We start from the raw sequence: 23,537 nt of genomic DNA, 5'->3' as shown, positions 1-23,537 counted from the left end.
AACTCGGAAAATCGAAAAGCTGAGAAATCGAGAAATCGAAATCGAGTCATCAAAAGGTCGTGAAGTCGGAAGATCGAAAAATTGGGAAATGGAAGTGACTAAAAATTGAAAAATGGGAATATTCAATATTGAAAACTTTTAACTCAAAAAACCCAAAAGTGAAAAATCGAAACATCGAAAAACTGAAAAATTGATTCCGAAAAAATCAAAAATCGGGAAATCCAAAAACGAGAAGACGAAAAATCGGAAGAAAACCACTAAATAGAAAATTGAAGAATCGAAACATCGAAAAACTGAAATTAATTCCGAAAAATTGAAAAATCGAAAAATGAGTAGGCAAAAAATAGAAGCAACAAAAAAGTGAAAAATATAAAATTTAAAAATTCGGAAATTGAAAATTTACAAAATCGACAAATTCATCAACGAATCGAAAAATCAAAAAATTGAAAAATCGAATAATGTAAGATTTAAAAAAATTGCAAAATTTTAAAAAATCGAAACACCTTGAAAAATCCCAAAACTGAGAAATCGAGAAATCAGAGAGACGAAAAATGGAATATTCGAAAAATTAAAAAATCCATTAATCGAAAAATTGAGAAATCGAAAATAGCAAAAATTATTTAGAAACGCCAAAAATTGAAAAATCAAAAAATTTAAATCCATAAATCCCAGAACTGAAGCGTTAAAAAATTGAAAATAAACTGAGAAATCGAGAAATCGAAATCGAAAAATTGAAAAATCGCCAAATCGAAATAACAAAAGATTGAGAAGTCGAGAAGAAAAAACCGATAAACCAAAAAGTGAAAAATCGAAACATCGAAAAACTAAAAAATAAATTCCGAAAAATTGAAAAACCGGAAAACCTCAAAACGAGAAGGCGAAAATCGGAAGAAAACCATTAAATCGAAAACTGAAAAATCGAAATATCGAAAAAGTGAAAAATTAATTTCGAAAAATTGAAAAATCGAAAAATTTAAAAATGAAAAGGCAAAAAATCGAAAGACTGAGACATCGAAACAACAAAAAATGAAAAATCTAAAATTTAAAAATCCTAAAAATTGGAAAATTACAATATCAACGAATCGAAAAATCAAAAAATTGAAAAATCGAGAAATGTAAGGTTTAAAAATCGCAAAAGCTTAAAAAAAAGAAAAATCAAAAAGTCGAAAATCTAAAAATTTAAATATCGAAATACACATTGAAAAATTTCAAAACTTAAACATTGAAAATTTGGAAATCGAAAAATTGAGAAATAGAGAAATCGGAAAGACGAAAAATCGCAAAGTCGAAAAATTAAAAAATCCATTAATCGAGAAATTGAGAAATAAAAAAGTCCAAAAATTTGGAAACGCTAAAAATTGGAAAATCGAAAAATTGAAAAATCGAAATGTTGAAAAACTGAAAAATTAATTCCGAAAAATTGAAAAATCAAAAAATTTAAAAAGAATTTTTTAAAAAATCTAAAAAATCCAAAAATCCAAAAATTAAAATATGGAAAAGATGAAAATGTTGAAAAATGTAAGATTTAAAATTTTGGACAAATCGAGTAAGTAAAAATCAAAAAACAGAATGTCGAAAAATCTAAAAATTAAAAAATCGAAATCTTGAATAATCCCAAAATTGAAAAATACCAAAACTACACAGAAAAATCGAAAAATTGAGAAAACGTTAGCTGAAGATCGAAAAATTGGGAAATTCAAAATTGAAAAATTGGGAAATCGGAAACCGAAAAATCGAAAAATCCATTAATTGAGACATCGAGAAATCGAAAAATCCAAATTTTTAGAAACCTCAAAAATTGAAAAATTGAAATATCAAAAAATTTAAATGCATCCACCCCAAAAGTGAATTGTTGAAAAATTGGAAAATCGACGAGTTATCGAAAAACTGAGAAATCGAGAAGTTGAAAAATCCAAAAATTGTGAAATGGAAGTGGCTATAAATCGAAAAATGGGAAAATTCAAAAATGAAAAATTTTAACTTAAAAACAACGATAAACCAAAAAGTGAAAATCGAAACATTGAAAAACTGAAAAATTAATTCCGAAAATTGAAAAACCGGAAAACCTAAAAGACGAAAACGCGAAAAATCGAAAGAAAACCGTTAAATCAATAATTGAAAAATCAAAATATCGAAAAACTGAAAAATTAAAAAATTTAAAAACGAGAAGGCAAAAAATCGAAAGATTGAGAAGTCGAAAAACAAAAAAATGCAAAATCTAAAATTTAAAAATTTAAAAAATTGAAAATTTAAAAACTGAAAAATCGAAAAATGTAAGATTTAAAGTAACCTTTTGAAAAATAGAATAAGTAAAAAATCAAAACAAACAGGAAGTCGAAAATTCCAAAAATTTTTTTAAAATCGAGACATCGAGAAACCGGAAACCGAAAAATCGCGAAGTTGAAAAATTAAGCAATCCATTAATCGAGAAATTGAGAAATCTAAAAATCCAAAAATTTAGAAACCTCGAAAATTGAAAAATCGAAAATTTTAAATACGTAGGAAAAATCATGGAGTCCAGACATCAAAAGATCGAGAAATCGAAAAATTGAGAAATGGAAGTGGCTAAAAATCGAAAAACGAAAAATTCAAAATTGAAAAATTTTAATCAAAAAAAAAACCATAAACCAAAAAGTGAAAAATCGAAACATCGAATAACTGAAAAATTTATTCCGAAAATTGAAAAACCGCAAAATCTAAAAACGAGAAGGCGAAAAATCGAAAAAAAAACCGTCAAATCGGAAATTGAAAAATCGAAATATCGAAAACTGAAAAATTAATTCCGAAAAATTGAAAAATCGAAAAATGAGAAGGCAAAAAATCGAAGCAACAAAAAAGTGAAAAATCTAAAATTTAAAAATTCGGAAATTGAAAATTTACAAAATCGAGAAATTCATCAACGAATCGAAAAATCAAAAAATTGAAAAATCGAATAATGTAAGATTTAAAAAATGGCAAAATTTTGAAAAATCGAAACACATTGAAGAATCCCAAAACTGAGAAATCGAGAAATCAGAAAGTCGAAAAATGGAAAATTCGAAAAATTAAAAAATCGAGAAATTGAGACATCGAAAAAAGCAAAAATTGAGAAACGCCAAAAATTGAAAAATCAAAAAATTTAAATAGATAAATCTCGGAACTGAAACGTGGAAAAATTGGAAAATCGAAATATGGAAAAGATGAATTACTCTGAGAAATAAACTCAAAAATCGAGAAATCGAAATCGAAAAATTGAAAAATCGCGAAATCCAAATATAAAAAGATCGAGAAGTCGAAAAATCGAAAAATTGAGAAATGGAAGTGGCTATAAGTCAAAAAATGGGAAAATTCAAAATTGAATAAATTTAACTAAAAAAAAAAAAACAAACCAAAAAGTGAAAAATTGAAACATCGAAAAACTGAAAAATTAATTCCGAAAAATTGAAAAACCGGAAAATCTAGAAACGAGAAGGCGAAAAATTGAAAGAAAACCGTCAAATCGGAAATTGAAAAATCGAAATATCGAAAAACTGAAAAATTAATCCCGAAAAATTGAAAAATCAAAAAATCTAAAAACGAGAAGGCAAAAAATCCGAAGATTGAGAGATCGAAACGACAAAAAAGTGCAAAATCTAAAATTTAAAAATTCAAAAAATTGAAAATTTAAAAAATCGAGCAATTGAAACACCAACAAATCGAAAAATAATGAAACTGAAAAATCGAAAAATGTAAGATTTAAAGTAACCTTTTGAAAAATAGAATAAGTAAAAAATCAAAACAAACAGGAAGTCGAAAATTCCAAAAATTTTTTTAAAATCGAGACATCGAGAAACCGGAAACCGAAAAATCGCAAAGTTGAAAAATTAAGCAATCCATTAATCGAGAAATTGAGAAATCTAAAAATCCAAAAATTTAGAAACCTCGAAAATTGAAAAATCGAAAATTTTAAATACGTAAGAAAAATCATGGAGTCCAGACATCAAAAGATCGAGAAATCGACAAATTGAGAAATGGAAGTGGCTAAAAATCGAAAAACGAAAAATTCAAAATTGAAAAATTTTAATCAAAAAAAAAACCATAAACCAAAAAGTGAAAAATCGAAACATCGAATAACTGAAAAATTTATTCCGAAAATTGAAAAACCGCAAAATCTAAAAACGAGAAGGCGAAAAATCGAAAAAAAAACCGTCAAATCGGAAATTGAAAAATCGAAATATCGAAAACTGAAAAATTAATTCCGAAAAATTGAAAAATCGAAAAATGAGAAGGCAAAAAATCGAAGCAACAAAAAAGTGAAAAATCTAAAATTTAAAAATTCGGAAATTGAAAATTTACAAAATCGAGAAATTCATCAACGAATCGAATAATCAAAAAATTGAAAAATCGAATAATGTAAGATTTAAAAAATGGCAAAATTTTGAAAAATCGAAACACATTGAAGAATCCCAAAACTGAGAAATCGAGAAATCAGAAAGTCGAAAAATGGAAAATTCGAAAAATTAAAAAATCGAGAAATTGAGACATCGAAAAAAGCAAAAATTGAGAAACGCCAAAAATTGAAAAATCAAAAAATTTATATAGATAAATCTCGGAACTGAAACGTGGAAAAATTGGAAAATCAAAAAATCTAAAAACGAGAAGGCAAAAAATCCGAAGATTGAGAGATCGAAACGACAAAAAAGTGCAAAATCTAAAATTTAAAAATTCAAAAAATTGAAAATTTAAAAAATCGAGCAATTGAAACATCAACAAATCGAAAAATAATGAAACTGAAAAATCGAAAAATGTAAGATTTAAAGTAACCTTTTGAAAAATAGAATAAGTAAAAAATCAAAACAGACAGGAAGTCGAAAATTCCAAAAATTTTTTTAAAATCGAGACATCGAGAAACCGGAAACCGAAAAATCGCAAAATTGAAAAATTAAACAAACCATTAATCGAGAAATTGAGAAATCTAAAAATCCAAAAATTTAGAAACCTCGAAAATTGAAAAATCGAAAATTTTAAATACGTAAGAAAAATCATGGAGTCCAGACATCAAAAGATCGAGAAATCGAAAAATTGAGAAATGGAAGTGGCGCTAAAAATCGAAAAATGAAAAATTCAAAATTGAAAAATTTTAACCAAAAAGAACCATAAACCAAAAAGTGAAAAATCGAAACATCGAATAACTGAAAAATTTATTCCGAAAATTGAAAAACCGCAAAATTTAAAAACGAGAAAGCGAAAAATCGAAAAAAAAACCGTCAAATCGGAAATTGAAAAATCGAAATATCGAAAACTGAAAAATTAATTCCGAAAAATTGAAAAATCGAAAAATGAGAAGGCAAAAAATCGAAGCAACAAAAAAGTGAAAAATCTAAAATTTAAAAATTCGGAAATTGGAAATTTACAAAATCGAGAAATTCATCAACGAATCGAAAAGTCAAAAAATTGAAAAATCGAATAATGTAAGATGGCAAAATTTTGAAAAATGGAAACACATTGAAGAATCCCAAAACTGAGACTGTTTAAAACTTGTGTATATATATAGTAAAAACTGAATCAAAATAAAAAAGCACTACGTAGTTTTTAATAATTTATTAATTATAAAAAAGATAAGTTAGATTGAATTAGTGACGGTTGTCTTTTCATTCAGTTGTACTTAATATCACATCACGGTAGCAACTTTGGTAGACGTGGCGAAGACGGAAGTAGAAAGACTACGATAATCAAAACTGAAAATACCAGAAATAGTGACTGTTTTTTAATTTAGTAACGCTTACCTAAATGTTCAGCTGCAACAAAATAGAACAAATAATCACAGGCGGTGTACATGATAGGTCCTACAAGATTAGTCCCAGTCATGGCCCCTATCCGTCCAAACATCATCGAAAAAGCTAAAGCCATCCCGCGTACTTGGGTCGGGAACAAGTCCACAGCTATGGCATTAGTGACACCGATGGCTGCTCCCCCCATCAAGAAGAACCCAACAAGAATCTGGATAAGTTCGTAACCGTAGACAAACTGAGAAGCCAATCCGCTTATGGTTGTGACCGTTACGAACGACATCATTAGTTGTTTTTTACCCACGAGGTTGATAATGCAACCTATGATTAGATAGATGAAAAAATTTTGGAAAATCGAAAAAGCAAAAAATCAAAAAAACAAAGTCGAAAAATCTAAAAACTTAAAAATCGAAATTCATACTGAAAAATCCCAAAACTTAAACATTGAAAATTTGAAAATCGGAAAATTGAGAAATCGGTAAGTTGAAAAATTAAAAAATCCATTAATCGGGAAATCGAGAAATCGGGAAATCGAGAAATCGAAAAATCCAAAAATTTAGAAACCTCGAAAATTAAAAAATTGAAAAACCGAAAAATTTAAATACATAAACCCCAAACCTGAAACGTTGAAAAATTGGAAAATCGAATAATCGAAATGATGAATAATCGAAAAACTGAGAAATTGAGAAATCGAAATCGAAAAATTGAAAAATCGTCAAATCGAAACATCAAAACATCGAAAAGTCGAAAAATCGAAAAAGTGAGTAATAGAAGTGGCTAAAAACTGAAAAATGAGAAGATTCAAAATTGAAAAATTTTAACTTTAAAAAACCTATAAACCAAAAAATGAAAAATCAAAATATCGAAAAACTGAAAAATTAATTCCGAAAAATTGAGAACCGGCAAATCTAAAAACGTGAAAGCAAAGAAACGAAAGAGTGAAAAGTCTAAAATGTGAAAATTCGAAAAATTGAAAATTTACAAAACCGGGAAATCAAAACATCAACGAATCGAAAAATCCAAAAAATTGAAAAATGTAAGATTTCAAAAATCGCAAAGTTTTGAAATGTCAAATAAGTAAAAAACTAAAAAAAAACAGTCGAAAAATCTAAAATTTAAAAAAAATCGAAATATATCCTGAAAAATCCCAGAATTCAAAAATCTCGAAACTTAATCATTGAAAATTTGAAAATCGAAAAAGTGAGAAATCGAGAAATCGGAAAGACGAAAAATCGCAAAGTCGAAAAATTAAAAAATCCATTATTCGAGAAATTGGAAAATCGAAAAATCCAAAAATCGAAAAATCTAAATCCATAATTCCCAAAACTGAAACGTTGAAAAATTGGAAGATCAAAAGAATTAATTATCGAAAAACTGAGAAATCGAGAAGTCGAAAAACCGAAAAATTGAGAAATGAAAGTAGCTAAAAATCGAAACATGGGAAAATTAAAAATTGAAAAATTTTAACTTAAGAAAAAAAAACGATAAACCAAAAAGTGAAAATCGAAACATCGAAAGACTGAAAAATTAATTCTGAAAAATTGGAAAACCGGGAAACCTAAAAGACGAAAACGCGAAAAATCGAAAGAAAACCGTTAAATCAAAAATTTAAAAATCAACAAATCGAGAAATAATAAAACTGAAAAATCGAAAAATGTAACATTTAAACTCACCTTTTGAAAAATCGAATAAGTAAAAAATCAAAAATACAGGAAGTCGAAAAATCTAAAAATTTAAAAATCGAAATACATTTGAAAAATCCCAAAACTTAAACATTGACAATTTGAAAATCGGAAACCGAGAAATCGGAAAGTTGAAAAATTAAAGAATCCATTAATCGAGAAATTGAGAAATCTAAAAATCCAAAAATTTAGAAACCTCGAAAATTGAAAAATCGAAAATTTAAAAAATCTAAAAAATCCAAAAATTAAAATATGGAACAGAAGAAAATGTTGAAAAATGTAAGATTTAAAAACTCCCAAATTTTTGAAAAATCGAGTAAATAAAAAATCAAAAAACAGAAAGTCGAAATTTAAAAATTTAAAATCGAAATCTTGAAAATTCCCAAAATTGAAATGTCCCAAAACTTAGACAGAGAAATCGAAAAATTGAGAAATCGAAAAATTAAAAAATCGTTTAATTGAGAAATTGAGAAATCGAAAAATCCCAAAAATTTCGAAACGCCAAAAATTGAGAAATTGAAAAATCGAAAAATTTAAAAACGAGAAGACAAAAAACCGAAAAATCGAAACAACGAAAAATTGAAAGTTTACAAAATCGAGAAATCATAACATCAACGAATCGAAAAATCAAAAAATAGACAAAACGAAAAATGAAAGATTTAAAAAATCTCTTTTGGAAAATCGAATAAGTAAAAATCAAAAAAACAAAGTCGAAAAATTTAAAAATTTAAAAATCGAAATACATACACATTGAAAAATCCCAAAATTGCAAAATCGCAAACATTGAAAATCGAGAAATCGGAAACACGAAAAGTCGAGAAATTGAAAAATCCATTAATTGAGAAACTTGAGAAGTCGAAAAATTCAAAAATTTTGAAATCCCAAAACTGAAATGTTGAAAACTCGGAAAATCGAAAAGCTGAGAAATCGAGAAATCGAAATCGAGTCATCAAAAGGTCGTAAAGTCGGAAGATCGAAAAATTGGGAAATGGAAGTGACTAAAAATTGAAAAATGGGAATATTCAATATTGAAAACTTTTAACTCAAAAAACCCAAAAGTGAAAAATCGAAACATCGAAAAACTGAAAAATTGATTCCGAAAAAATCAAAAATCGGGAAATCTAAAAACGAGAAGACGAAAAATCGGAAGAAAACCACTAAATAGAAAATTGAAGAATCGAAACATCGAAAAACTGAAATTAATTCCGAAAAATTGAAAAATCGAAAAATGAGACATCGAAAAAAGCAAAAATTGACAAACGCCAAAAATTGAAAAATCAAAAAATTTAAATAGATAAATCTCGGAACTGAAACGTGGAAAAATTGGAAAATCGAAATATGGAAAAGATGAATTACTCTGAGAAATAAACTCAGAAATCGAGAAATCGAAATCGAAAAATTGAAAAATCGCGGAATCCAAATATAAAAAGATCGAGAAGTCGAAAAATCGAAAAATTGAGAAATGGAAGTGGCTAAAAGTCAAAAAATGATAAAATTCAAAATTGAAGAATTTTAACTAAAAAAAAAACATAAACCAAAAAGTGAAAAATTGAAACATCGAAAAACTGAAAAATTAATTCCGAAAAATTGAAAAACCGGAAAATCTAGAAACGAGAAGGCGAAAAATTGAAAGAAAACCGTCAAATCGGAAATTGAAAAATCGAAATATCGAAAAACTGAAAAATTAATCCCGAAAAATTGAAAAATAAAAAAATCTAAAAACGAGAAGGCAAAAAATCCGAAGATTGAGAGATCGAAACGACAAAAAAGTGCAAAATCTAAAATTTAAAAATTCAAAAAATTGAAAATTTAAAAAATCGACCAATTGAAACATCAACAAATCGAAAAATAATGAAACTGAAAAATCGAAAAATGTAAGATTTAAAGTAACCTTTTGAAAAATAGAATAAGTAAAAAATCAAAACAAACAAGAAGTCGAAAATTCCAAAAAATTTTTTAAAATCGAGACATCGAGAAACCGGAAACCGAAAAATCGCAAAGTTGAAAAATTAAACAATCCATTAATCGAAAAATTGAGAAATCTAAAAATCCAAAAATTTAGAAACCTCGAAAATTGAAAAATCGAAAATTTTAAATACGTAAGAAAAATCATGAAGTCCAGACATCAAAAGATCGAGAAATCGAAAAATTGAGAAATGGAAGTGGCTAAAAATCGAAAAATGAAAAATTCAAAATTGAAAAATTTTAACCAAAAAAGAACCATAAACCAAAAAGTGAAAAATCGAAACATCGAATAACTGAAAAATTTATTCCGAAAATTGAAAAACCGCAAAATTTAAAAACGAGAAGGCGAAAAATCGAAAAAAAAACCGTCAAATCGGAAATTGAAAAATCGAAATATCGAAAACTGAAAAATTAATTCCGAAAAATTGAAAAATCGAAAAATGAGAAGGCAAAAAATCGAAGCAACAAAAAAGTGAAAAATTTAAAATTTAAAAATTCGGAAATTGAAAATTTACAAAATCGAGAAATTCATCAACGAATCGAATAATCAAAAAATTGAAAAATCGAATAATGTAAGATTTAAAAAATGGCAAAATTTTGAAAAATCGAAACACATTGAAGAATCCCAAAACTGAGAAATCGAGAAATCAGAAAGTCGAAAAATGGAAAATTCGAAAAATTAAAAAATCGAGAAATTGAGACATCGAAAAAAGCAAAAATTGAGAAACGCCAAAAATTGAAAAATCAAAAAATTTAAATAGATAAATCTCGGAACTGAAACGTGGAAAAATTGGAAAATCGAAATATGGAAAAGATGAATTACTCTGAGAAATAAACTCAAAAATCGAGAAATCGAAATCGAAAAATTGAAAAATCGCGAAATCCAAATATAAAAAGATCGAGAAGTCGAAAAATCGAAAAATTGAGAAATGGAAGTGGCTATAAGTCAAAAAATGGGAAAATTCAAAATTGAATAATTTTAACTAAAAAAAAAAAAACAAACCAAAAAGTGAAAAATTGAAACATCGAAAAACTGAAAAATTAATTCCGAAAAATTGAAAAACCGGAAAATCTAGAAACGAGAAGGCGAAAAATTGAAAGAAAACCGTCAAATCGGAAATTGAAAAATCGAAATATCGAAAAACTGAAAAATTAATCCCGAAAAATTGAAAAATCAAAAAATCTAAAAACGAGAAGGCAAAAAATCCGAAGATTGAGAGATCGAAACGACAAAAAAGTGCAAAATCTAAAATTTAAAAATTCAAAAAATTGAAAATTTAAAAAATCGAGCAATTGAAACACCAACAAATCGAAAAATAATGAAACTGAAAAATCGAAAAATGTAAGATTTAAAGTAACCTTTTGAAAAATAGAATAAGTAAAAAATCAAAACAAACAGGAAGTCGAAAATTCCAAAAATTTTTTTAAAATCGAGACATCGAGAAACCGGAAACCGAAAAATCGCAAAGTTGAAAAATTAAGCAATCCATTAATCGAGAAATTGAGAAATCTAAAAATCCAAAAATTTAGAAACCTCGAAAATTGAAAAATCGAAAATTTTAAATACGTAAGAAAAATCATGGAGTCCAGACATCAAAAGATCGAGAAATCGACAAATTGAGAAATGGAAGTGGCTAAAAATCGAAAAACGAAAAATTCAAAATTGAAAAATTTTAATCAAAAAAAAAACCATAAACCAAAAAGTGAAAAATCGAAACATCGAATAACTGAAAAATTTATTCCGAAAATTGAAAAACCGCAAAATCTAAAAACGAGAAGGCGAAAAATCGAAAAAAAAACCGTCAAATCGGAAATTGAAAAATCGAAATATCGAAAACTGAAAAATTAATTCCGAAAAATTGAAAAATCGAAAAATGAGAAGGCAAAAAATCGAAGCAACAAAAAAGTGAAAAATCTAAAATTTAAAAATTCGGAAATTGAAAATTTACAAAATCGAGAAATTCATCAACGAATCGAATAATCAAAAAATTGAAAAATCGAATAATGTAAGATTTAAAAAATGGCAAAATTTTGAAAAATCGAAACACATTGAAGAATCCCAAAACTGAGAAATCGAGAAATCAGAAAGTCGAAAAATGGAAAATTCGAAAAATTAAAAAATCGAGAAATTGAGACATCGAAAAAAGCAAAAATTGAGAAACGCCAAAAATTGAAAAATCAAAAAATTTATATAGATAAATCTCGGAACTGAAACGTGGAAAAATTGGAAAATCAAAAAATCTAAAAACGAGAAGGCAAAAAATCCGAAGATTGAGAGATCGAAACGACAAAAAAGTGCAAAATCTAAAATTTAAAAATTCAAAAAATTAAAAATTTTAAAAATCGAGCAATTGAAACATCAACAAATCGAAAAATAATGAAACTGAAAAATCGAAAAATGTAAGATTGAAAGTAACCTTTTGAAAAATGGAATAAGTAAAAAATCAAAACAAACAGGAAGTCGAAAATTCCAAAAATTTTTTTAAAATCGAGACATCGAGAAACCGGAAACCGAAAAATCGCAAAGTTGAAAAATTAAACAATCCATTAATCGAGAAATTGAGAAATCTAAAAATCCAAAAATTTAGAAACCTCGAAAATTGAAAAATCGAAAATTTTAAATACGCAAGAAAAATCATGGAGTCCAGACATCAAAAGATCGAGAAATCGAAAAATTGAGAAATGGAAGTGGCTAAAAATCGAAAAACGAAAAATTCAAAATTGAAAAATTTTAATCAAAAAAAAAAACCATAAACCAAAAAGTGAAAAATCGAAACATCGAATAACTGAAAAATTTATTCCGAAAATTGAAAAACCGCAAAATCTAAAAACGAGAAGGCGAAAAACCGAAAAAAAAAACCGTCAAATCGGAAATTGAAAAATCGAAATATCGAAAACTGAAAAATTAATTCCGAAAAATTGAAAAATCGAAAAATGAGAAGGCAAAAAATCGAAGCAACAAAAAAGTGAAAAATCTAAAATTTAAAAATTCGGAAATTGAAAATTTACAAAATCGAGAAATTCATCAACGAATCGAAAAATCAAAAAATTGAGAAATCGAATAATGTAAGATTTAAAAAATGGCAAAATTTTGAAAAATCGAAACACATTGAAGAATCCCAAAACTGAGAAATCGAGAAATCAGAAAGTCGAAAAATGGAAAATTCGAAAAATTAAAAAATCGAGAAATTGAGACATCGAAAAAAGCAAAAATTGAGAAACGCCAAAAATTGAAAAATCAAAAAATTTAAATAGATAAATCTCGGAACTGAAACGTGGAAAAATTGGAAAATCGAAATATGGAAAAGATGAATTACTCTGAGAAATAAACTCAGAAATCGAGAAATCGAAATCGAAAAATTGAAAAATCGCGGAATCCAAATATAAAAAGATCGAGAAGTCGAAAAATCGAAAAATTGAGAAATGGAAGTGGCTAAAAGTCAAAAAGTGATAAAATTCAAAATTGAAGAATTTTAACTAAAAAAAAACATAAACCAAAAAGTGAAAAATTGAAACATCGAAAAACTGAAAAATTAATTCCGAAAAATTGAAAAACCGCAAAATCTAGAAACGAGAATGCGAAAAATCGAAAGAAAACCGTCAAATCGGAAATTGAAAAATCGAAATATCGAAAAACTGAAAAATTAATCCCGAAAAATTGAAAAATAAAAAAATCTAAAAACGAGAAGGCAAAAAATCCGAAGATTGAGAGATCGAAACGACAAAAAAGTGCAAAATCTAAAATTTAAAAATTCAAAAAATTGAAAATTTAAAAAATCGAGCAATTGAAACATCAACAAATCGAAAAATAATGAAACTGAAAAATCGAAAAATGTAAGATTTAAAGTAACCTTTTGAAAAATAGAATAAGTAAAAAATCAAAACAGACAGGAAGTCGAAAATTCCAAAAATTTTTTTAAAATCGAGACATCGAGAAACCGGAAACCGAAAAATCGCAAAGTTGAAAAATTAAGCAATCCATTAATCGAGAAATTGAGAAATCTAAAAATCCAAAAATTTAGAAACCTCGAAAATTGAAAAATCGAAAATTTTAAATACGTAGGAAAAATCATAGAGTCCAGACATCAAAAGATCGAGAAATCGAAAAATTGAGAAATGGAAGTGGCTAAAAATCGAAAAATGAAAAATTCAAAATTGAAAAATTTTAATCAAAAAAAAAACCATAAACCAAAAAGTGAAAAATCGAAACATCGAATAACTGAAAAATTTATTCCGAAAATTGAAAAACCGCAAAATCTAAAATCGAAAAGGCGAAGAAAATCGAAATATCGAAAACTGAAAAATTAATTCCGAAAAATTGAAAAATCGAAAAATGAGAAGGCAAAAAATCGAAGCAACAAAAAAGTGAAAAATCTAAAATTTAAAAATTCGGAAATTGAAAATTTACAAAATCGAGAAATTCATCAACGAATCGAAAAGTCAAAAAATTGAAAAATCGAATAATGTAAGATGGCAAAATTTTGAAAAATGGAAACACTTTGAAGAATCCCAAAACTGAGACTGTTTAAAACTTGACATGTATCTATAGTAAAAACTGAATAAAAATAAAAAAGCACTACGTAGTTTTTAATAATTTATTAATTATAAAAAAGATAAGTTAGATTGAATTAGTGACGGTTGTCTTTTCATTCAGTTGTACTTAATATCACATCACGGTAGCAACTTCGGTAGACGTGGCGAAGACGGAAGTAGAAAGACCACGATAATCAAAACTGAAAATACCAGAAATAGTAATCGTTTTTTAAATTTAGTAACGCTTACCTAAATGTTCAGCTGCAACAAAATAGAACAAATAATCACAGGCGTTGTATATGATAGGTCCTACAAGATTAGTCCCAGTCATGGCCCCTATCCGTCCAAACATCATCGAAAAAGCTAAAGCCATCCCGCGTACTTGGGTCGGGAACAAGTCCACAGCTATGGCATTAGTGACACCGATGGCTGCTCCCCCCATCAGGAAGAACCCAACAAGAATCTGGATAAGTTCGTAACCGTAGACAAAGTGAGAAGCCAATCCGCTTATGGTTGTGACCGTTACGAACGATATCATTAGTTGTTTTTTACCCACGAGGTTGATAATGCAACCTATGATTAGATAGATGATGGCATAGGCCACCGCCATCACTAGCGACACCAAGAAGACTTGAGTTTTCACCTCGTCTTTGCACGTCTTCATTGGATACTAAAAACAGAGTGTCAATTTTGACTTTCATGCTTTATATTTAACTAAGTCAGTACTTCGAACTGAGTAAAGTTGCTAAAGTCGTCTTCTTCGAACAGTACCGCGGTACAGAGCGAAACCTCGCTGCCTGGTCTCTCAATGATGTAGTGGGACATCCGGTTCAAGATTTCTGGATACCACATGAAAATCCCGGCATTCCTGAAACGATTTTCTAGAAATTAGAAAATTGACGAAAATTTTGACTTACGATGCGAATACACCAAACTGCATATAACACATAAAAATAGTCTTCAAAAGAAGCGCCCCTTTGAACAACGGTACTGTTTGTTTCCACATGGTTTTGAACATCCCGTAGTTCTTTTTGACGTCGTTGTCACCCAAATCTTCCCAGATGATTTCGTCAACGTCGTACGTATCTTCAGGTTTCTTGGTATTGGTGACGTACATCTTCCTCAAAACGTCTAGAGCTTCCTTTTTGCGTCCTTGCGAGATTAGATATTTCGGGCTTTCTGGCAGATAGTACATGAATAGAGCGCACATGAGACATGGTAAAGTGTATAGGATTAGTAGCAGCCTCCATGGGCGGAAATTTATATCAATGATGCTAACCGGGAACTGCCACTCTTGTGGTAAAACCAACCATGCAAGTCCTGGAAGATACATATTACCAAAAGCTACAAAAGTGGACATCCACGAAATAACTTTTGGGCGGTAGTGGTTGTCGTGGAACTCGCCGGCGTAGGCGTACACTACTGAGGAAGCGCCGCCGATGCTGAAACACGTCGTTAGTTATCGATTTTTCGTTTTTTAGTACTTACAAGAAGCCGTTAATGAAGCGCAGTATTATGAAGAGCCAGTCCCACGGGATTATGCTGCAGATCATGGTGGTGATGGAGCTTATGGCCAGGCTCACAACGAGGACTCTTTTTCGGCCTCTGGTGTCAGCCAAGTAGCCCCACATGTACGAGCTGGCAACCACGCCGATGAAACTGACGGAGGAGAGGAAGCCCTTTTCCGAGAGGGTTAAGTCGAGGTCGCATTGGGCCGCTGGGGTTATGAACATCATGCACATGGTTTCGATGATGACGCACATGAGGCCGCCCCCCGTTGCCAGGAGGATGAGTATGTTGAAACATCCATAGCCTGAAACGAGTGTGGTTACATTTTTGATTTTACTTTCCAAATGTAAGCTAAAAAATAGGTCTCTGCAGATTCCGTCTGTTTTCGAATTTTGTATGTACGTGGTTTATGAATCCGTCTTGAATTCTAGATTTTGAGATTTTTGGAAAAAAGATCGATTTTTCAGTTTTTTTTCAATTTCTCAATTTTCAGTTTACTGATTACTCAGTTTTCGATATTTTGCTTTTGGGATTTTTTAATTTTTCGATTTCTCCAGTTTTCAAATTTATGTTTTTATTCATCTCAATTTTTCAATGTTTTATTTTTCAATTATTCCATATTTTCGTTTTTTAAAATATTAGATTTTCGATTTAAACTTTTAGATTATTCAAATTCTCGATTTTTAGATTTTTGGCTTTAGATTTTTTCTTGATTTTTCGATTTTTAAATTTGAAATTTTTGATTCTAAATTTCTCAATGTTTCCATTCTTCAACTTTTCGATTTTTTAATTTTGATATATTTCAAATTTTCTATTTTTGGCGTACCTAAGTTTTCGATTTGTCCATTTTTCGAATTCTCGATTTCCCGTTTAATTGCAGATTTTCAATTCCACAATTTTTCAGGTTTTTGATTTTTTGAGTTTTTGAATTTTCGATTTTTTGAGTTTTCAATTTCCAATTTTTCTGTTTCAGTTTTGGGATTTTTCAATTTTTCCATTTTTCGGTTTATCTATATTTCAACTTTTTGATTCCTCAATTTTTTGATATTTTCAATTTTTAAAATTTCAGATTTTTCAATTTATGAAGTTTTAGATTATTCGATTTTAAAAATTTTAGATTTTTCGTTTTATCGAATTTTTAAATTTTCCACTTTCGATTTTTCGATTTTTTAAATTTTAGGTTTTTAATTTTAAATTTTTCGAATTTTTCATTTTTCAGCTTCTCGATTTTTCAGCTTTCGATTTCTCAATTTCCCGATGTTTCAGTTTTTGTATTTTTCAGTTTTTTGAGTCTCCAATTTTCAATTTTTCGACTATTCAATTTTTCTATACATATTTCAATTTCGGGATTTTTCAATTCTTCGGTTTCTCGAATTTTCGATCTCGCAATTTTTTTATTCTTCAATGTTGCAATTTTTTAATTTTGACATTTTTCAAATTTTCAATTTTTGGCGTTTCTACGTTTTCGATTTATCCATTTTTCGAGTTCTCGATTTCGCGGTTTTTCAGTTTTTGAATTCCACAATTTTTCAGTTTTTTGCGTTTTCAAATTTTTGGCTATTCGATTTTTCGCTTTCCAATTTTTCGATTCTTTGATTTATCGATTTATCAGTTCCTTGGTATTTTTGTTTTGCGTTTTTTCCATTTTTCAATTTTTTGATTTCTCGAGTTTTCAAATTTTCAATTTTATGATATTTCGTTTTCACTGGGCTTAAATTTTTTGATTCATCAATTTTTTGATATTTTCAATATTTCTCGATTTTTAAAGTATTAGATTTTTCAATGTTTAAACTTTTAAGCTATTCGATTTTTAAAATTTTAGATTTTTCGTTTTCTCGAATTTTTTAATCTTCGACTTTCGATTTTTGGATTTCTTGATAATTTTTTAATTTTAGATTTTTCTATTTTTGGTGTTTCTAAGTTTTAGATTTGGCGATTTTTTGAATTCTTGATTTCTCGATTTTTCAGTTTTTCAATTCCACCTTTTTCAGGTTTTTGATTTTTCGGTTTTTTGAGTTTTTAAATTTTGAAATTTTTCAATTATTGCCATTTTTCGATTTTTCAATTTTTCTATTTTTTGATTTTGATTTCTCTATATTTCATCTTTTTGATTCTTCAGTTTTTCGATATTTTCAATTTGTTTCGATTTTTAAAATTCTAGATTTTTTATTTTCCTGAACTTTAAATTTTCGACTTTCGTTTTTCTGATTTTTAAGTTTGACATTTTTCAATTTTTCTATTTTTGGCGTTTCTAAGTTTTCTATTTGCCCCTTTCGATTTCTGATTTTTCAGTTTTTGATTTTTTAAATTTTCGACTTTTCGAGTTTTAGATTTTTCGATGTTTCAGTTTTGGGATTTTTCAATTTTCCGATTTTTTGATTTTCCGATTTCTCGATATTTTAATTCTTTTATTTTTTAATTTCCAAGTTTTCGATTTGTCCATTTTTCGATTTCTCGATTTTTCAGTTTTTCATTTCCACAATTCTTCAGGCTTTTGATTTTTCAGTTTTTTGAGTTTTTAAATTTTTCCAATTTTTTGATGTTTCATTTTCGGAATTTTTCAATTTTCCAGTTTTTCGATTTATCAATTTTTCGAAAAATTTTAGTTTTGTTTTTTGAGTTTTTGTTTTCAATTTTTTGATAATTTCATTTCTCAATATTTCACCTTTTTATTCCTCAATTTTTCAATATTTTCAATTTTTTTCTATTTTTAAACTTTTAGATTATCCGATTTTTAAAATTTCAGGTTTTTCGATTTGTCGAATTTTTAAATTTTAGATTTTTGGTTCTAAATTTCTCAATTTCTCAAATTTTTGATTTCTCAATGTTTTGATTCTTCAGTTTTCGATTTTTTAATTTTGACAATTTTCAAATTTTCTATTTTTGGCTTTTCCAAGTTTTCGATTTCTCCATTTTTCGAATTGTTGATTTCTCGGTTTTTCAGTTTTTCAATTCTATATTTTTTCAGGTTTTTGACTTTTCAGTTTTTTGAGTTTTTAAATTTTCGAATTTTTAAGTTTTCAATTTCCAGTTTACGATGTTTGAGTTTTGGGATCTTTCAATTTTTCGATTTATCGATTTATCAGTTTTTCGATATTTTAGTTTTACATTTTTTGAATTTTTCGATTTTTACTTTGTTTTATTTTTTTTTTATTTTGATTTCTCACTATTTCAACTTTTGGATTCCTCAATTTTTCAATATTTCCAAATTTTTCCGATTTTTAAAATGAGATTTTCGATTTTTAAACTTTTGGATTGTTCGAGTCTTAAAATTTTAGACTTTTCGATTTCTGTATATTATAATTTTTTTTATTCTTCAATTTTTCGTTTTTTTGCGGTTTTTAAGATATCATATTTTTCGATTTTTAAACTTTTAGATTATTCGACTTTTAAGATATCGGACTTTTTGCTTTTTAAGTTTTCAGATTATTCGATTTTTTAAATTTAAGATTTTTCGTTTTCTCGAACTCTTAAATTTTCAATTTACGGTTGTTGGATTTATTGATATTTCGAATTTTTAAGTTTTGGATTTTTGGTTCTAAATTTTTTCAGTTTTTCGAATTTTTGATTTCTCAATGTTTTGATTCTTCAGTTTTTCAATTTTTCGATTTTTCAATTTTGACATTTTAAAATTTCCTGTTTTTGGCGTTTCTAAGTTTTCAATTTGTCCATTTTTTTAATTCTAGATTTCTCGATTTTTAGAGTTTGCGATTTCCAATTTTTTGCGATTTTTCAAATTTTCAGTTGAACGATTTGTCAATTTTTGGATGTTTTAGTTTTCCGTTTTTTCAATTTTTCCATTTTTGATTTCTCTATATTTCAACTGTTTGTTTCTTCAATTTTTCGATATTTTCAATTTGTTTTTCGATTTTAAAAATATTAGATTTTTCTATTTTTAAACTTTTAGGTTATTCGATTTTAAAATTTTAGTTTTTTCGTTTTTTCGAATTTTTAAATTTTCGACTGGATTTTTCAATTTTTTATTTAGATTTTCAATTTTAAATTTTTCAATTTTGCGAATTTTTAATTTTTCGGCTTTTCGATTTTTCTATTTCCAGATTTTCAGCTTACGATTTCTCAATTTTTCGATATATTTTTCTATATTTCAGTTTTACGATTGATCAATTCTTCAGTTTCTCGATTGTTCAAATTTTCGTTGTCGCAATTTTTTGATTCTTCAATTTTTCGATTTTTTAATTTTTCTATTTTTCAGATTTTTTGTAAAATTTTAGATTTTTCGATTTCTCGATTTCCCGTTTTCTTGATTTTGCACTTTTTCGATTTATCAAATTTTTGATGTTTCGATTTCTGCATATTTCAAATTTTTGATTCTTTAATTTTTCGATTTTTCGAATTTTTAAATTTCCGACGTTCGATTTTTCCATTTCTTGATTTTTGGTTTTAAATTTCTCAATTTTTCGAATTTTTTTTTCGGCTTTTTGATTTTTCTATTTCTCGATTTTTCAACATTCGATTTTTCAATGTTTCGATATTTCAGTTTTGGGATTTTGTCAGTTTTTTTGCTTCTTCAATTTTCACTTTTTCAATTACTCAATTTTTCTATATTTCAGATTTGGAATTTTTCAGTTCTTCAAATTCTTGATTGTTCAAATTTTCAATCTTTCAATTTTTGATTCTTCAATTTTTCGAATTTTTAATCTTCTCATTTTTCTAATTTTTCAATTTTTAGATTTTTCAGTTTTTCGCTTTCTCAAATTTTACAATTTTACGACCTTTTCCGATATCGAAAATTTTAGATTTATGGGTTTACCGATTTTTCAGTTTATCGATTTTTTTATTTTAGATGATTTTTCAATTTCTAGATCTTTTGATTTTTCAACTTCTCGTTTTAGGGTTTTCAGTTTTTCAATTTTTCGATTTATCGATTTTTGTAAATTTTGAAATTTTTAATTTTTAAAATTTTTTTTGGGATATTTCGATTCTCGATGTTTCAATTTTTCAATTATTCGATATTTCGATTTTCCAATTTTTCAACATTTCGGTTTTGGGACTTTTTCAATTCATCTATTTTTCAATTTTTCAAATTCGATTATTTAAATTTTAGATTTCTCGAATTCTGATTTTTCATAGTTTAGATTTCTACACATCTCGGTTTTTTCCATTTTAACAATTTTTCGACTTTTCGATTTACAATTTCTCGATTTTTCAAATTTTCATTTTTTAATTTTTAGATTTTTAAAATTTTGTATTTTCTCGAATTGATCGACACTCAGATGTTTCAACTTTTCAGTGTTTGATTTCTCCACATTTCGGTTTTTCGAAATGTAGATGGTCAAAAGCTAACCAAAATTTGTTTGTTCATCCCCACCAAAGTGTTGATGACGTCACCACAGAGCCACATTAAGTAATACTTAAGACTCTTTAAATAATTATTTTTTATTTTAAACAATTTTTTAACTATGTGCCACCTTGGTAATGTATCCATACTATTACATTGAATTATATTTGAAGGTCTGTTTATAAAAACAGTTAAGCGAAAATATTCGTTTGTATTATTGTTGTTTATGTTTTTGTTGCAAGCTTGCGTTTTTGACAAAGACGTTTGTTTATAAAGACTTATTTAAGTATTATATCCTGGCTTTCCCAAACATCTAAAATGTACAAATATTTTTTTAATCCTGGTGCATACTTATTTTTATCTTTTTTTCATATTCTTTTGTTGTTTGTTGTGTGTACAAGATTTAATGGCATTCGATGAGATTTTTTTTATCGCTGATAAATTTAATCCAGAAAAAAAAGTATTTTTCCGAGCACCGGAAAATTAGCTTTATGAAGTGAAGAATCACGCAGAACTCGTAACGTTAATTGTACACATAAATTAAAAATAAACTTTCCATTTAAATAAGGTTTCCTTGGAAATTTCACACGAAAAACTAACACTAGTATTTTAGAACTCGTGCATTAAATACTCCAATAAATTACTTTAAATGTCATCACTGTTTCTAGCTGTGATTGTCCAATCTAATGCGTGCTATTTCGTCACCACAATTTTTTTTTCGTGTTCATTTAATGAACAACCTCAGATTTAATAATTGTAATTAGAAATATCACTATAACATCATGCATTTACAAAAAAAAGACCAGATATCGTAACAGGTCAAGGGTTCGATGCTCACGTCACCTTGGCCTCCGATTTCACTCAATGATGACTTAACAATTAAAAAAAAATTGGCGATTTACCCCGTTTTCACTAATGACTTTCCAATTAAAAAAAACTGACTATTTACCTGTCAGAGAAATAGCTTTGTCAAACGGCACACTCTTAATCTCCCCCTCTTTCGTCAGCTTTGCCATCTTCACCACTCACCAATTTCGACGCTTTTGAAGCAATTCTTTTCATGTTATTCTATTCATCAAATTTTTATCTTGAAACGTCATAAATAATAAAAGAAAACATAAGACCGTCTAAGTTATTTGTTTAAATAATGTTCGTATTAAAGTTATAGTAAATTAACGCATGTTTGTGTTGATTTAGGCTTTCTGGGTTGTAAATCTCGAGCTGCTGTTTACCTGGTGGAAGTAGAACGAGAATGATAATAGTAATAGTGTGAAAAAATAGTTTTTATTTTATTTTAATTATATTAAAATACAAAGGATTGTGTGTGCTCAAGATTTCAGTTCTTCTGCACCCAGAATTTTAATGACTTGACTTTTTTTTTTGTTGTTTGAAGTGATTTGCTTCTTTATCGTACTGTATTTACTTACCACACGTGTAATCCTAAAGGTGACAGCATTCCAGCTGCTTGCGTCACGTTTTGAAAAACATATTGATTTTGACTTTTTAGTTTTTGGTGTTTTGGTATGTTGTTAAGAATTGCATTTTTTGTAAAGAGAGTCAAGTCAAAACAAGGGTAGCGATTTTTGGTGACAAAATTGGACACACAGCGCCACATAGGAGCGTCAAGAAGAGTTATTTTTTTCTGATAAGATATCTAACCGAAAAAAAAACATACAGTTCCAACCAGAACGCTAGATGGTGCTGACCGCTAAATCTCGTCTTTAATTGCCTCTTACATGACGAAGGTGCCAAAATCAGTTTTATCTTATCAAATACTATCCCCGCCCACCCACCCTCTATTTTCTTACAGGCTAGGTCATTTGCCAAAATCAGTCTTATCTTAGCAAGTACTAGCCCCGCCCACCCGCCCTCTATTTTCTTGGAATGTATGTCATTTGCCAAAATCAGTCTTATCTTAGCAAATACTACCCCCACTTCCTCTTCACTTTCTAAGGACTAATTTTATTTCTGTTTAGTATCATTCATTTCAATCATTGAAAAGGAACAGGGTGGGTGGGCGGGGTTAATTATGTTTTTCTGTCGAGTGAGAGAAAAACATAATTAACTAATAATAGAATCTAGAATGTGAGAAAAGTAAAAAAAAAACTTACAAGGGTTCTCATAAAAAAAAATTAAATTCGCATAGTTAAATTTCATCATTTTTCGGAAAAACTGGATTGTTTTATTGTATTTCTGGGGCGAGGGAAGTTCTGTCGAAATAACCTACGATCAAGATTTTTTTGTTACACTATTTGCGATAAAATGTATTTTACGATTTTTAAGATTTTTGAGTTTTTATTTTTTCAATTTTTTCGATTTATCATTTTTTTAAGTTTATTTTGTTCAATTTTAAATCTTTCGATTTTGGGAAATTTGATTTTAAAATTTTTCCATTTTTCGGCTTTTCAATTTTCCAATTTTTCGATTGTTCAAGTTTTCGATTTCCAATTTTTCAACATTTTAGTTTTAGTATTTTTCAATTTCTCAATTTTTCAGTTTTTCGGTTCCTCAATTTTGTGGTTCGAGGTTCTAAATTTTCGATTTTTCGATTTTTCATTTTTCTGTTTTTCGTATTTTCGATTTCTCGATATCCCGGTTTTTTGATTTTTATAATGAATCAGCTTTTCGATTTTTCCATTTCTCGATTTTTACTTTTCGATTTTTCAAATTAATTCTTTTGTTCTTCAATTTTTAGATTTTTCACTTTTTTTTTCGATTTTTCGGGTTTTCAATTTTTTGGTTCAGTTGAATTGGTTCCAATTTTTCGAGATATCGATATTTTTAATTTTAAGTTTTTCAATT

At 27.6% G+C, this 23,537-nt stretch overlaps 1 protein-coding gene across 1 annotated transcript; it reads right to left on the bottom strand.

Moving 5' to 3' along the window:
* Positions 1 to 13,975: 13,975 nt before the first annotated feature.
* LOC135143713 (synaptic vesicle glycoprotein 2B-like) lies at positions 13,976 to 21,794 on the bottom strand. Its single transcript, XM_064075622.1, has 6 exons — positions 21,685 to 21,794; positions 15,416 to 15,740; positions 14,845 to 15,369; positions 14,654 to 14,795; positions 14,177 to 14,597; positions 13,976 to 14,127 (listed from the first exon to the last, which is right to left on the bottom strand). Exons 1-6 carry the CDS (start codon positions 21,749 to 21,751, stop codon positions 14,066 to 14,068), a joined length of 1,542 nt encoding a protein of 513 aa, XP_063931692.1. The 5' UTR covers positions 21,752 to 21,794; the 3' UTR covers positions 13,976 to 14,065.
* Between the last annotated feature and the right edge of the window lie 1,743 nt (positions 21,795 to 23,537).

The sequence above is a fragment of the Zophobas morio genome, unplaced genomic scaffold (genome assembly GCF_036711695.1).
Source record: "Zophobas morio isolate AGI-343-1 ecotype UQ-CSIRO unplaced genomic scaffold, CSIRO_AGI_Zmor_V1 ptg000074l, whole genome shotgun sequence".
Taxonomy (NCBI): Eukaryota; Metazoa; Arthropoda; class Insecta; order Coleoptera; family Tenebrionidae; genus Zophobas; species Zophobas morio.
Note: the sequence above shows the minus strand (reverse complement) of the source record. Positions and strands in the feature narration are given on the sequence as shown.

Coding starts and splice junctions, on each gene's coding strand:
- LOC135143713 (XM_064075622.1), bottom strand. CDS start 21,751: ATGGCAAAGCTGACGAAAGAGGGGGAGATTAAGAGTGTGCCGTTTGAC. Junction 15,741..21,684: donor CAAAGCTATTTCTCTGACAG/GTAAATAGTCAG, acceptor CACTCGTTTCAG/GCTATGGATGTTTCAACATA. Junction 14,796..14,844: donor CAGTTTGGTGTATTCGCATC/GTAAGTCAAAAT, acceptor AAATCGTTTCAG/GAATGCCGGGATTTTCATGT.